Source organism: Vitis riparia, chromosome 4 (genome assembly GCF_004353265.1).
Source record: "Vitis riparia cultivar Riparia Gloire de Montpellier isolate 1030 chromosome 4, EGFV_Vit.rip_1.0, whole genome shotgun sequence".
Taxonomy (NCBI): domain Eukaryota; kingdom Viridiplantae; phylum Streptophyta; class Magnoliopsida; order Vitales; family Vitaceae; genus Vitis; species Vitis riparia.
In genome coordinates this window covers 6,833,064-6,847,672 of record NC_048434.1, presented here as the reverse complement: position 1 = coordinate 6,847,672, position 14,609 = coordinate 6,833,064, and the positions used below count along the sequence as shown (strand labels likewise).

The following is a 14,609-nucleotide window of genomic DNA, read 5'->3' as shown; positions in this document are numbered from 1 at the left end:
AGAAGTTATTTTTTAAACCATATGCTTTACATAAAATAAAAATGGATTTGTAAAAAATTTATGATCTTGAAATTGAAAAAACTATAGTTGTGTGATTACACATAATCGACTTGGTTTCTTTCCCTGCTGTTAGATACTGCATTCACCCTTTTAATAATGTTCTCATAAATTGCAATAGATTCTAAGATTTCTTTTATTGGAGATGAATATACTTTCAGAGAATAAAAGGATTACAGCCAATGATGAGGGATCCAAGGGGTCCTTCTTATTTGGCAGAGCCAAAGAAAACAGAGGGGAAGATCTAAAGGCCCTAACAACTCTTACACAAACTCGTAGAGATAGAGAGAGGGAACATCTAAATGTCCTAAACACATCTATACAATCTCATTCTACTTAGGACGGACTAAGGACCGTATTCCCTAGAAAAGGAGGAGAGATTGGAATTAGATAGGAATAAAATCTCCTTTGAATACTATTAAAGAAATCAATAAAATCTCCTCTAGAAGTTTTTGGAATGGTACCTTTGGGGTCTCTTCCCAAAGCTTTGGATGAAGCTAAGATAAGTCTACCTCTTGAAACAAACTATTCATAAAGGTTGTCCATCAGTTCACATTGTCTAAGCTGAGAATGCATTGCCCAGGGTTAAGAGCTTTGAATGGTTTCCTAATTTGTATGAGATCATTTATTGTAAGAGGTCATTGATATTAATCCTTTCATTAGTCACTAATCATATGAAGGTTCTGAATTTATGAGGAACTTTTGATGTAGGGCAACCCTAGAATGGTTGTCTACAATTAAATAGACAAACTAAGGCTTCAATCTTTATATATATATATATGTATAGGGAAAAAAAGATAAAGAAGAAGAGATAGAAACCTTAGAGTCTTACTAAAGCATTCTAGGAGTCTCACCTAGAAGAAAATTAATAGAATCTCATCATTTAAAATTGCAACATATGCAAAAAAAAGAAAAATGAAAAATTGTTTTTGATTATCAACCATTAATCCTGTCTTATATCAATTAGCCTTATTTATAGACTTTAGACAATTCTAGAATTTGAATAAAACTATGAAAAAGCAAACCTAACCCATGTAGTGCCTAATTGTTACTTCTTTTTATAAAACTATTGAATCTTCTAAAAAAAAATCAAAAGAAATCATAAACTTTTTTTGTGGAATTAGAAACTTACTTTGTAATCAAGTTTCTAATAAATAAGACTTTTAAATTCTACAGACTTAAAATGCATACTTTAGAATAAAAAGATTATTTTAGAAAATAGAAAGTCTATAACTTCTTTTAAGTAGAATTCTAAAACTTCCCATATTCTAAAAAATTCTAAAACTTTGTTTTTTCCTTTTCTTTTCTTGAATACTCCTTGAGGGAACCATCCCATCAAACTTCCCAAGGAAATGGGCTTTTTGAAAGTCTAATGGAGATTGTTTTAGAAAGAACATAAAAGAAAGACTGAGCTGAAAATGGTCCTAAGAGAATACAATTCTATGTTCTCTCATCAGGAAACAATAGAGAAAAACTAAACAGGCTGCAAATTGATAATAGTGAGGATAAACCTTCAGTTTCCTGATATGAGGAAGTATGTCAAAATCAAGATTCCTGGAAGGGGAAGGCTGGGATGGATCTAAAATGTGAGATACAGCAAGATCCCTAACCCTCAAAATGCAGTAAAGACTAGGTAGAGAATACAGAAAAGCTGATCTCCTCGCCTGTGGTCCTCCAATTTTTATCCACCTTCGCACTGAGAAATGAGCAAAATGAAAACTCCATTATGATTCACAATTTGATTGGAGCTTATAATTGTGAGTATTGGATCTTTTTTGGAGTTTATATTTTGTCTCTTACCTTTGGATCTCATTACAACATAGTTTTTGATATGGTTTTTATTTTGTTTTCTACTCTGTGACTACAAGGCAATCATAACATGTTCCTTTTTTTACAAGTATTAGGATATATATAGCAAGGTCCTAAAGGGGGTACAGCTTGAGTACATAGGAAGTTACAAGATTCACCCAAAGGAAAAAATGAAGTATAATAAAAAGAAAGAACATTGCAAAACAAAACTTACACCTCAACTCCCACCATGGCATCAATAAACTCCAAGAGGGATTTCCTTGAATTTGTGTTAAAAGCCAGCATTTGTGCATATAAAGGATTTGACCACAATTTCCTTGGAGTTTCCATCCTGTATATTCTTGCCCTCACCCTCAGTGATCTTATAATATGAACTCGGGTTCTTTAACTTCATCCAACAAAGCCTGACAAGGGCATGGGTGCGTTTTGGAGGTTACTGCATACCTTTTGTTTAGTTTAGCGGTTTTTTTTTTGGAGGATTTCTCATCCTTCTTTTGTACCTTTTCATTCGTAAAATAATTTATAACAGTGTTGTTTCTCCTTGAAAAAAAAGGGGCATGGGTGTGTAGTTTTTATTTGATATGCCTATTTTGTTCCAGATGCAATTATTTTGATTTTTAATTTTTTTTTCAATTATCCTTAGTAAATAGTGCCACATTGAAATATATAAATTTGTTTGATTTTTATGAAGATATTTGAGGAAAATTTGGTAATGTGAAGGATTAGGCGCTTACATCCATACCCACAGTTGACACCCATACCTCAACCCAAATAACATATTATTATGCTCTGTCTACAATTGCCAAGCAAGTCACTGGGAAGCCTCCACACTCTCCTCTCCCTCCACATTCATAAACAAGTTCACCCATGTAAAGATGTTATTTAATAGTGCACACGTGCACACGCTTGCACACACACACATAGAGCTTTATTCCTCATTATAGAGTCAAGATTCTAGAGACTTTTCATGTTTGATTCCTTGATCCGTGTTAAAGTGCATGCTTGTGTCTGTTCAGCAATTCTAGTCCCAGACACATGGTAAGTAAACAGAGTCTGATTAGTTTTTTCTTTCATTCTGTCTTGCCTTCAAATGTTTTACAGAGCTCAGTCCTTGCCTTGGATGATTCAGCATTAGATGTTGATCAAGTTGATAACCTCATAAAGTTCTGTCCAACAAAAGAAGAGATGGAACTACTCAAGGTATGCTCACTATGTTTTGAAACTTTGTCATCAGTAAACTTCGAGTCTTCCCTGCGATGGTGGGCAATTAAGGGTCTGTTTGGTATTATTTAGGGAAAATTTTCTGTTCTTGAGGAGCAGAAAAAAAAAACTTTCAAAAAATTGTTTTTTCGGAGAACAGAAAGAGAGAACAGTTAAAAAAAAATTTCGTTTAAGCATTTTCACAAAACTGTTCTTTGAAAACACAGTTTAAAAAATGGCTGTACTTGGAACTGTTTTCAGAGATGAGAACCAAACATGCTCTTGAAACATTATTTTATATTTTCTTTTTCCATTTCTGAAGTAAAAATCATGCTTTTGTGTTAGAAAGGAATAGCATTGCTCTCCTGTTTCATTGAGTTATAATCATACTTTAATATTCAGGGTTACAATGGTGCCAAGGGAAACTTGGGAAAATGTGAACAGGTTAGTTGATTTTTGCTACTACTCCTCCACCTCCTCTCTTCTTCTCCTTATTGTCTTGTTCTTCTTATTATGATATTGTAGTGAAAAATAATTTATTGGTAACTAAAAGTGAGATGAATAGGATGACTTATAAAACAAAAACCCTCTAAAAATATGACTTGAAAGTAGTAAGATTGATTTTGTTCCCATGGCTTGCCTTGCCCAGTAAGCTTCTGGCAATTAGTTGAAAATTGGAAAGAAGATATACTGCTTAACATTTGTAAGGTGCTAGTTAAGTAAATCTGGCCCATCTGTGAATTGGAGCTTCAATTCTTTTTCAGTAGTTTAAGTATCATATTTGGCTTTGATGATTATCTTCACTGTTATCTCAGGTAATCTTTTCTTTGTCAGTATGTTCTGATTGACTTATTGTCTGAATTGCTATGACAGTTTTTCTTAGAATTAATGAAAGTGCCACGGGTGGAGTCCAAGCTAAGAGTTTTCTCATTTAAGATACAATTTCGTATCCAGGTCAGAGGACAATGTATTTGGCTACCCTTCTGTAGATTTTATTTTTTATTTTTTTGGGTTACTGATTTGGCCTTGGTCTTGCACTTTGTAGGTTTCTGACCTCAAAAATAATTTGAATGTCGTAAATTCAGCATCTGAAGAGGCAAGCAAAATTTTACATTGACTTCTAGATATTCTGTTTATTTCTTTTTTTTTTTTTTGGGTGGGGTGGGGGGGATGTCATCTCTTAAACCATTTTGACATTTGTGCTTATCAGATCAGGAATTCGGTCAAATTGAAAAGAATCATGCAAACTATCCTTTCACTGGGAAATGCTTTAAACCATGGAACAGCAAGAGGTGAGTTGAATTGTTGGATTAATGTCCTATTTATGTTAACATCATAAATTATATGAAGACAAACATATAAAGTGTTACTGTATAAAATAATTGATCCATCAAAGCACTCATATGGTACAATGTATAATAGCTATTTCTTACAAGTCTAAAATGGCAATAAAGGTGCTTTTAATTTTCAGTGGGTTAGGCAGAACCTATGGATGAGCATATATAATGGCAAATGAAATGTAGGACTACGACGAAAGAAAGGAAAAAGTTATAATTGGGGGAAAGAAGTTAAAGATCCAGATTGTATTGGCTCCTCTTTCAATGATGGATCTGCACTACAACTGATGATTTGGGCCAAGACACTATATGCTTAAAATTTTTTTTAGCACCTGAACAAGGCTTTATTCATGCTGCATGCTTTTATACTGGATTTGCTTTTGCGGGCATCCCTACCTAACTGTGGTGAAAGAGTCTTGTTGTGGTTAATTTTACTTCCCAAGGGCACAACCTGGATACAGAGAAAGCACATGCTTAGTGTCGTTTTGATGGCATTTTAAAATTTTCATGCACTTTTACATGATATAACTATAGTATGATAGTGGATTAGTTGACATCTAATGACAATGCAATGTTCTTTACATTCATCTTATGGGTCTTAGGCTAACTCTAGGATTTGGATAGTTTATTAACAGATTGAATTTTGTGGTACTATGTCTTGTTAGAGTGCATGATGTGCATTGTGGGCCTAAATCCTACAAGCTTAAGCTTTTAGGAAAATTAGTTGTTCAACATGGTATTAGAGTCTTGTTTGGGGGAGGTGATATGTTCGAAGCTCATCATTGCATGTTTATTTACCTAATTTATTAAACCCACATGTAAACCCAAAAATGGAGGCTACATGTGAGGGAGGGTGTTAGAGTGCATGATATACAATGCAGGTCCAAATACTACAAGATTAAGCTTTTAAAAAAATCGATTGTTCAAGATATCTAATCCATTTGGTACTTTATTTTTGTATAGGTTTAGTACTTTGAAGGCTTCAACATACTTTTTTTTTTATAGGTAAAAACAGAAGAAAATATATGAATTAGAAAAAGGAAGCCCGGAGGACAACCCAAGGCATATAGGAAGTATATAGTAGGCACCATAAGGCAAAGGCGAACAAAAAAGAGGGGATGTAAAAAACCTCACCCACCCTCACCTAGAACCCAACCAATCAAAAAAGTTGATTAAAGGTATAGGTCCAACATCTATATACAACTTTGTCCAAGACCAAAAACTACACACAAAAGAATTCTTCAACCTATGAACTGAAAACTCTTCATCGTTGAATGCTATCCTATTTCTTTCCTTCCACACCGCCCATAAAGGAGCCAGCTTCCAAGCTTTTTTGCGTTTCTTGCCAACAAATGACCCATACCGACCAAGGAGAGTCTCCCTTACCGAGCAAGGGAGAACCCAAGTCACCCCAAAGAGAGCAAATTATAACTCCCACAACACCCTAGTCTTCGTGCAATGGATTAAGATGTGATTAGTAGACTCCTCTTCAGCTAGACAAAAGAAACATCTGTTAGCTAGGGTCCAACATCTTTCTCATCTATTAGAAGGCTTCAACGTACTTTCTTATTAGATCGTTATTTTTGGGAGGATTCCTCACATTTTTTTATTTATTTATTAATATCTTTACTTAATTTAATACATTTGTTGTTTACGATAAAAAAAATACATATCTGATCCAAATCCTCTTTCATTACCACTTTGGCATAACCGCATAGATTTGCGCTTTTTAGCTTGTAGTATGTCTTGGATTTATATTTTTTCAATCATGAACTATTAAAACAATTGAGTTTTATGGTAAAGACCTTGCTAATTGCTCTAGTTTTGTGTCATTTACTTCCCTTGAGGCTGAAAGTAGAATTTATTGAATTAGGATTGCCCAGTGGAAAATTAAAGAAATTTGTTTAGAACAATTTATTATTTCCAGTTTCTCTTTAAACTTCAAATATGCAAAGTTTGATTTCAGAGGAGAACAAAATTCCATTAGTTAAGATCCAAATGGAGCCTATGTAATTAACAAAAAAATCAGTTAGAACCTGAAAAACAATTATAGAGGGTTAGTGTCTGATATAGCATACAAATCAAGATGATCAGATACTTAAAGAATGGATTAAAAATTAACTGATAAAGAGGTTTGGTAACATTGACAGAAAAGAAGTTTCATTATACTTAAGAATGATGCATAGAACTGAGATAAGAGTGATGGATTGAACACAATAAAAGCTCTTTTAATGATTGCCACCGGTTGGCCAAGTTATAAAAAGCAGGTTGGTGAACTAAGTATAATCAAATTCAGATATTAACAGCTGTATAGATAAATGGGAAAATGCAGAGTACTGAAGATGGAAAATTAATGCTGACCAATAACTGTCTACTAATCCATTTCATTTTTTTCCCCAATTATTATGTTTTTGGTTGTAATTGTGTTTCCATTCAACCACATGTGAATTGTTGAATAACATAAAGATGCTTGTTGTAATATTGTCCCAGTTCTTCTTATCAATGACTGGTGTCTCCAAAACTTCTTGACATGATACCAATCTCTGTTGATTATTTGCATACTTACAGGAGAGTCTATATTTATTTACATAAAAATGTATATTAAAAAGTGAATTTATGCCTTTAATAAATAAAAATATTTATATTTTTGGTATATGAGTTTGCTGCCAAGAAAATTGGGGACTTGGCTATTAGAAACTATTCTAGTGTGTGCTTACCATGTACGATTAGATTACATTGGAAAGTAACAAGCTTTAGTAAGCCATGGGTAGAATAGTAGAGAATAAATATTTGATAAGAGATAGCATTTTGTTGTTTTCAAGTCTGCAATCTCTCATGATCTGTTGACTTTGTGAAATATTCTTAAAAACAATGGGCATAGTTTATCGGGGAATTAGAAGTTCATAAACTACAATAACAGCTTTCACAAAAGGCAAAATTATGGATATATTTCTCATTGAGTGAAAAAAAAAAAGAAGTTAGTTGGAATTTGAAAGTTGGTGATTGAATTAACTAGAACACGGTGGCAGCTCAATTGGTTGGTGCAACCTCTAAAGAACGGGAGGCCCCACTTCGAGTCTCAGACTGGTCTAATACACTTTATTGGTGGAGGGATTGTATACCTGCAGTTTTCCCTGGGTCCTATAAAGTGGGGTTAGTAGGTTTCCACACTATCCAAATAAATGAACAAATAAATAAAATAAAAATACAAATTTGAAGAAACTGAACAAACAGTGGGATTGCATTATGAGGATGATAATTGGTTTGCTTGGGAAATTAGGAGGGAGAAATCCTTTTATACCAAGGACGCCACCCCTGCAGGAGTGATGTAAGTCAACTTTGGTCATTCTCTTGGCTATTCAGGTCAGACGGGCATCAGTGGTTGTTTTGAAGGTCACAGAGAGGAGGGTCTGCTGGCTTTTCTGGGCTATCTGGTGTTGGTTTTGATATTGAGGCTGAATCTAGTCTTGTTGAAAGAGTTGATGCTCTTGCTACATTATATATATATATATACATAATTGTCGAATTTTTCTTGGGTTTAGTAGTCATGTTTCCATTAACTATCCGTATATTCTCATGTGTTAACATCACATTATGCATATTAATATCGACTGGCCAGCCAATATGATTATCTGAGTGGATTATTTAGAATGTTTCAGAATGCAGTCATTTCTTTCTTTCCCTTTCTTTTTTTCTTTTCTTTTTAAGTAATATGTTCCATCACTGTCTCATAATGATTAAGGATTTTCTTACTTTTATACCTGGTGCTTGCCTAATACAACCTTCTTTTTCTAAGTTTGATGCTAAGCGCTACCTAAATATCGCAGAATGTGATGTACTTCATCCATTCCACCATAAATAGTTCCTCTGGATCCAATCTGTCTTGAACTTGATCCACTTCTACCAGTGATCTTGTTATATAACAATTTTTTCTTGTGCCATTGGATCACAGATATTGTCATCAAGATATTTGGTCAATAGGTGAAACATCTTTTCTTATATTCCTTGTTTTATCTGTCTTTCATGGTACTGTTTGATTGCCTGCTAAAACTTGAATGAGGGCTTATATCACCTTTTGTGGTTGGTAATTTGGTCGAGTCAACTTGAGCCTGCCGCCTCTGTTGGCAGTGTGTAAAGAAATACTACTCTATTCTTGATCCTCAACCCAGCAAGGCACTTAAATCTAGAAAATATTGTCCTATAGAAAAATACTTTTCTGGTTATTTTTATTTAATGTTTATGTGTTGGCACCTCTCTAACAATTGCCTTTACCTATGCCATATGACTATTGAGAAAGACCAATAATTTGTACTGAAAAATGGTCATACCTGTTCCTTTAGGTTCTGCTATTGGATTTCGATTGGATAGTCTCCTTAAACTCACTGATACACGAGCCCGGAACAACAAGATGACTCTCATGAATTATCTTTGTAAGGTACATTATTTTTCACTTGGGTTGATGCTTTATATTTCCTGTCAATTTTGTCAATCAAACCAACCTAAGTTGGTTCTAAAACAAATCCCTAGAATTTGCTCCTAGCTTACAGCAATGATAATAATCACATCCCTGAAATAAAGGAGCTAATATGACAACCACAAATCTTCCCTCCAATGTGTTTTAAAGGAGAATTGAGTCCAGATGAAAAATCTATTCATTGTTTCTGCATTTTTACCACTCTTAGAAGAGTGACATTTTAGTGAATTGCATAGCCAATTCTTTATGAATTCTGTTGGGAGATAAACTACCATACCAAAGCCCCAAGATGTCACTGCAAATGGCTGCTTATAGTCTGTAAAAATGCCCTGTTGAACATATATTAGTCAGTTGATTTATGGCTTAGAGCACTTTTGAAGTCCACAAAGAAGGAATCAGGCATAGGCACAAAAACTGTATTAAATAAAAAGTAAAGAACAAAACAGATGGATTGAATATTAAAACTCACAAATAAATATGTGGATGTGTTCGAAATGGGGAACTAATGAAAAAACCCTGGGTGTCTACTTCTTAAGCAGATTATGGATAGAGAACAAGCTGTCACCAAGAAGAAAAAGACAGAGAGGTATATGGAAGTAAAAAGAATTAAGTAGCAAACAGCACAGCTACAAAGGAAAGGGACTAATTTGGTAGGGAACTGGTAATAAAGCAAGAAAGAGCTTCAAAAATCCTAATACTACACACTACCATCACTCTGAGGGTAGGAAGGTCAAACTGAAAAACTTTAACCGAGAGCTCCTTGCTTAGCTAATATATCTGCTATCTGGTTGGTAAAGAGGCATTTAGTAGAATGAGTAGCCCATCCCTCTTGTGAGACCCATGATCTTGTTACCCCATGCTTCCCTCTTATTCTGAGAAACCCAAGCAAGAACAATAACTGAATCCTATACCAATCAAAAAGTTCAAGAATGCGCTTAAAGGTTGTGAATGCATTTGTCTTTGGCTGGGGAAAACAAAATAGTGCATCAACAAACTATACATGAGAAACTCTAGCCCTATATCTCAAAATCTGGCACCCTTCAACTAGGCCACATTCCACAGGCCTAGTAATCATCCTCCTAAGCATATCTACCATCTCTTCATAAATTAATTTGGTGAGTATTATATTAGGCTCTTGCCAACTGTGGATATGTTTTCCATTGACTCCATTATTGTTGAGAGATGTAGTGTGCACTTGCAGAAATCCATTTGCCTTTATTGTTTGATTCTTGAGCTCTCAAGAGATGATTCAAAGGAAAAAAAATTGTGGAATAAAAAATATTTATCTTATATTTAGTCTCAAAACATTCTCATTATAGTATTTTACAATGTAGAGGTTGAAACTTCCCTAATAGTTTGTGATAAAGAAAAAGAGAAGCTTCCTTGATATCTCTGTTTAAGAAAATATTGCAACTACTTCTTGGTCATGATTTTTCTGCTCGATATGCTGTAGGTGCTTGCTGAAAAGCTACCAGAACTTCTAGATTTTCCGAAAGACCTTTTGCATTTGGAGGCCTCAACAAAGGTATTCTTCTTCTTCCTTATTTTATTTATTTATTGGTTTGTGGAAACAGTTAATTTGATTTATAGAAAATGCAATTGACATGTCTCTAGATGTTTTATTAATGTGCAGATACAATTGAAATATCTGGCAGAGGAAATGCAAGCTATTAGTAAAGGGCTTGAGAAAGTTGTCCAGGAACTGACTGCATCAGAAAATGATGGTCCTGTGTCTGAAAACTTTTGCAAGGTACTTTATATAAATGAACTTCTTAAGCATTCATCTATGTGGATGAAGTTTATGCATTTTCATGCTGCTTGGATTGCTGCAGCTGATAGATATTATTGTTTTAGGGCTTTCAGTAAGCTTTGAGTTTATAAATGAATTGCATTTGAACAAACTTAGTGAACCTATTGAAGCTGGTATTTTTAAGGAACAGTTCTTCTCTGTTGACAATGAAGCATGCAAAATAAAGACCACTTTGTGTAACTTTCATGGTGGCTTTTTTCCTTGGGGTTGTGGGTTTTTTTGGCTGTGCAGGGGTGTGCTGCTGCTGCTGGGGAGGTATGGGAGGGCTGGGAAATGACTTAAGCATTTTTGCATGCAGTTGTTGCACAGAGACATGAGCATGTCTTTTCATGCTTCATTCTCGACATGAAGTGAGCATAGTACCAGCAACATGCCAATCAAGAATTAAGAAGTTGGACAACATTTATGAGAGGGGAAGTCAATGGCGCTTTTAAATGGTGCAGCCATCCAATGTTTCCCTTAAAATGCTTCTGTAGGATTAATGCGGCATTGGCACAAGGTTATAATTGGGCTGGTGAAAATAATTTCTAATACATACCATTCCTCATCCTAATGGAAACTGGTTTTCAGGATCAGTAGATTTAATGGCTGTAATGAAAATTAGAAAATATCTCATTTCTACTAGTTGGATGTCTACACTTGGAATTAGAATTGGACTTCTTTATTCCAACTGGTGGGTGGTATTTACCACCTCTAGCAGGTGTTGACAACAACAGATTACTTATGGGACAAATATGTCTAGAAATAAAAACTCAAGTCATTGAAATTAAACCTTGCTATTATCAAAAATATTTTCACTTATAATTTTAAAGAGAAATTAGAAGTTCAAGTTTTACAGTGTTCGTAAAGTGCTCTTTAACCATTTGCAACAACCTTTAGCCATGAGTTTGAAGGGTACTGACTTGAAGACTCCACTAGTAGAATTGACATAATTCCATAGTTCAACTGTATCTTTTGACAGCCCAGTGCTCCTTATAGGGCTCAGTAGTCCTCTTAATTCAACACTATATGAGAATGATTATGGCTGGTGGATATAGACAATGCATTCACCAATTGTTGACATCTAATATATGCCTTAGAATCTGTTTTTGTATTTGGATCATTAGTTGCTTTGCTGTCTACCTGTCCATGTTTTTCCCCTTCCAATGTTATCTTTTTCTTTTTTGAAAATTTTCAGACTTTAAAGGAGTTTCTTGTTTTTGCTGAGGCTGAAGTGAGGTCTTTAGCTTCACTTTATTCTGGGGTGGTAAGTACTTTGTTTTATTGAGTTACTTTCAGACATCTGTCATCTGCGACATGGTTTCATGATGAGGATGCTTATTGCCTTAAATATTTCTGAATTTGGATTTGTTCAGGGTAGAAATGCAGATGCATTGGCTCTTTATTTTGGAGAAGATCCAGCTCGTTGCCCATTTGAGCAAGGTATTTTGGGTCAGTTGGTTTTTATTTTGAAATACCCTTGTCATAACTATGCAGAAAAAAAATAAAAAATAACTATAACAATAAAGAAGGACAGGAGAAAAGAAAAGAATTGAAAGAACTAATTATGTTTTTCTTCTCCTTAATTGTTTTATTACTTATTAATTCTCAAATTTCCTAGAAATTTTTATGATTTTTATTTCATTGAAGACCATGGGCATTTCCCCGCTTTCTATGATTTATCCATGGAGTGGCATGCTGCAATTATATGTTGCCAAGTTCCCATGCTCTTCTAGATTGGTTTGACAGCTTGTGTTGCTAGATACCTTTTTTTATTTACAAGAGGGTGGTCATAGATCAGGCTGATTGAAGATCAAAAGTGGTTGTAGATCAAGAGAAGCCAATACATAGGGCCATTGAAGAAGAGAGCTAACCTATATTGTAACTTATTAGGACTCTTATTTCTTTCCTAAAACTTCCAAATAATGAAATTAGAAAGAAAATAGATACTTTCTTTTTAGAATTAGAAACTTAAAACTTTATATTAACTTCTTTTTTTTTTTGGTCATCAAAACTTCTAATAAAGAAATTTTATTTTCTTTCTAAATTATAAAAAATAAAAAAATAAATAAAAAAAGACTCAAATAGAAATTTTAGAAAATGGTTTTTTTGGTGAATAGAAAGTTAGAAATATGGGAAATTCTTTTTAAGGAGAAGTTTCCAATGAAAAAAAAAAAAAAAAAAAACTTCCCAAGCTCTAAATGGGACTGAAATACCAATTTTTTTTATTAATTATAAGTCTAAAGCAACTAAAATTCTCGATTTTTTTGTCTTTTGTTCCTTTTCTTCTTTTTCTTGAATAGACCATGGAGATTCATTCCCATAAATTTGTTTAAGGTTTAGTTCTAATGAAAACTGAAAAACTAATATAGTTACTATCCAAGTAGACCACAACCAAATTACTCCAAATATTGTCAGAGCAAAGATTTCTTAAAGGAGAAATCTAGACCCTTTGCATGAACTGAAACAAAAAAATTTTGGACAATCATTTAGTACATTTCTTTTCGAAAAAATAATAAAAATTCTTATAAGAAGTAGGTTCCTCCCTTTTATAATGCTAGTCCTCAATTACCTTTCTGTGGTTTCCAAGATACAATTAGTAGCATTTGTATGTTCATTTACTATAGTTCTAGCAAAATAAAAATAAAAAAGGACGAACCTTTTGACTTCTAATTCAATAACAAACTTTTTCCATGCAAACCTTTGACAAACTTGCTATCAATTCTCTATAAATGATTGCATCATTCTCTCCTCCTTAGAAGAAACTCATCCTTGAGTTTGGTGCTGCTAGAGACCTCTTTTACTTTCTTACTAGTGTACGAATATAAATCTGAAATATTGAATGTTGAATCTATTCCCATATGTTTTAGCAAATCAACCACAAAAGCATTCTCCCCAATCTGCTTGATGATTCTATAGAGTTCTATCTTTCTTTTTCTTAGCTTAGAATAAGAGCCAATTGGAAATCTTTCCTTACGTAGGTACACCATCACCATGTTGCCTTCTTGGAAGCTTTGGTTGCACCTCTTCTAATTTGCATATTTCTTATTCTTTGCATTCAACTCTTTAATCTTCAATCTGATTTCTTCATGTAGTTTTTTCATTGAGTCAGCTATGTTTTCACCCTTTAAACTAGTTCTTCCCATTTCTGCTAAAGGAGCTAAATCGTAGAGATGCATTGAATGCCTCCCATAAATGACTTCCAAATGACTTTTGCCTGCAATTCGATTCCTAGAATAGTAATAGGCAAATTCTGCTTGTGCAACCACAACTTCCCATTGCTTAGGAATTTCTCCAACCAATCACCTCAATAAATCTCTCAAACTTCTATTGATAATCTTTGTTTGCCCATCCGTTTGAGAATGAGAGGAAGTATTGTATTACAGCCTAATTCCAAGCTTCTTCCATAAAGTTCTCTAAAAATGAAAGAAACTTGGAGTCTCTATCTAATATGATTGATTTTGGAACTCCATGCAATCACACAATCTCTCGAAAGTAGAGATTTGCCATATTTGATGCATCCATAGTCTTGCAATAAATGTATTGAGCTATTTTTGAAAATCTATCTACCACCATAGATGGAATCCATTCCCCCTTGACTTCTTGGTAGCCCCACCACAAAGTCCATGCTTAAATCTTCCCAAGGAGCTAGAGAAATTGGCACTGGAGTATACAAACCTACATTCTAAACTTTTTTTTATTCTTGGCATGTTTGAAACCTTTTAACAAATTTGTACACATCTCTCCTCATTTTTGGCCTAAAGAAATTCTATTCAATCATGGCATATGTCTTACCTTGCCTTGGCCCAAATGTCCACCTAAGCCTCCACCATGCACGTCTTGGATGATCTTTTCCTTCAAAGAGCAATCTAGAACACAAAGTTAATTTCCTTTGAATAGGAAGCCATCATGCAACAAATACTTTCCTAGCTGCCCATTAGTA

General features: G+C 34.1%; 1 protein-coding gene across 8 annotated transcripts in view; it reads left to right on the top strand.

Annotated features, from left to right (window-relative positions):
- Positions 1-14,609, top strand: part of LOC117912922 (formin-like protein 18) — a 38,083-nt gene that overhangs the window by 20,756 nt on the left and 2,718 nt on the right. Inside the window, exons 7-16 of one of the 8 annotated variants that reach the window (XM_034827719.1) lie at positions 2,968-3,066; positions 3,469-3,510; positions 3,940-4,020; positions 4,112-4,162; positions 4,277-4,358; positions 8,744-8,838; positions 10,331-10,402; positions 10,511-10,627; positions 11,865-11,933; positions 12,043-12,109. In XM_034827719.1, coding sequence (XP_034683610.1) covers positions 2,968-3,066; positions 3,469-3,510; positions 3,940-4,020; positions 4,112-4,162; positions 4,277-4,358; positions 8,744-8,838; positions 10,331-10,402; positions 10,511-10,627; positions 11,865-11,933; positions 12,043-12,109 — 775 coding nt within the window. Of the gene's footprint in view, positions 1-2,967; positions 3,067-3,468; positions 3,511-3,939; positions 4,021-4,111; positions 4,163-4,276; positions 4,359-8,743; positions 8,839-10,330; positions 10,403-10,491; positions 10,628-10,918; positions 11,187-11,864; positions 11,934-12,042; positions 12,110-14,609 lie in introns of those variants that run through there. The other 7 variants (XM_034827720.1, XM_034827722.1, XM_034827723.1 and 4 more) reach the window with 7 other exon arrangements.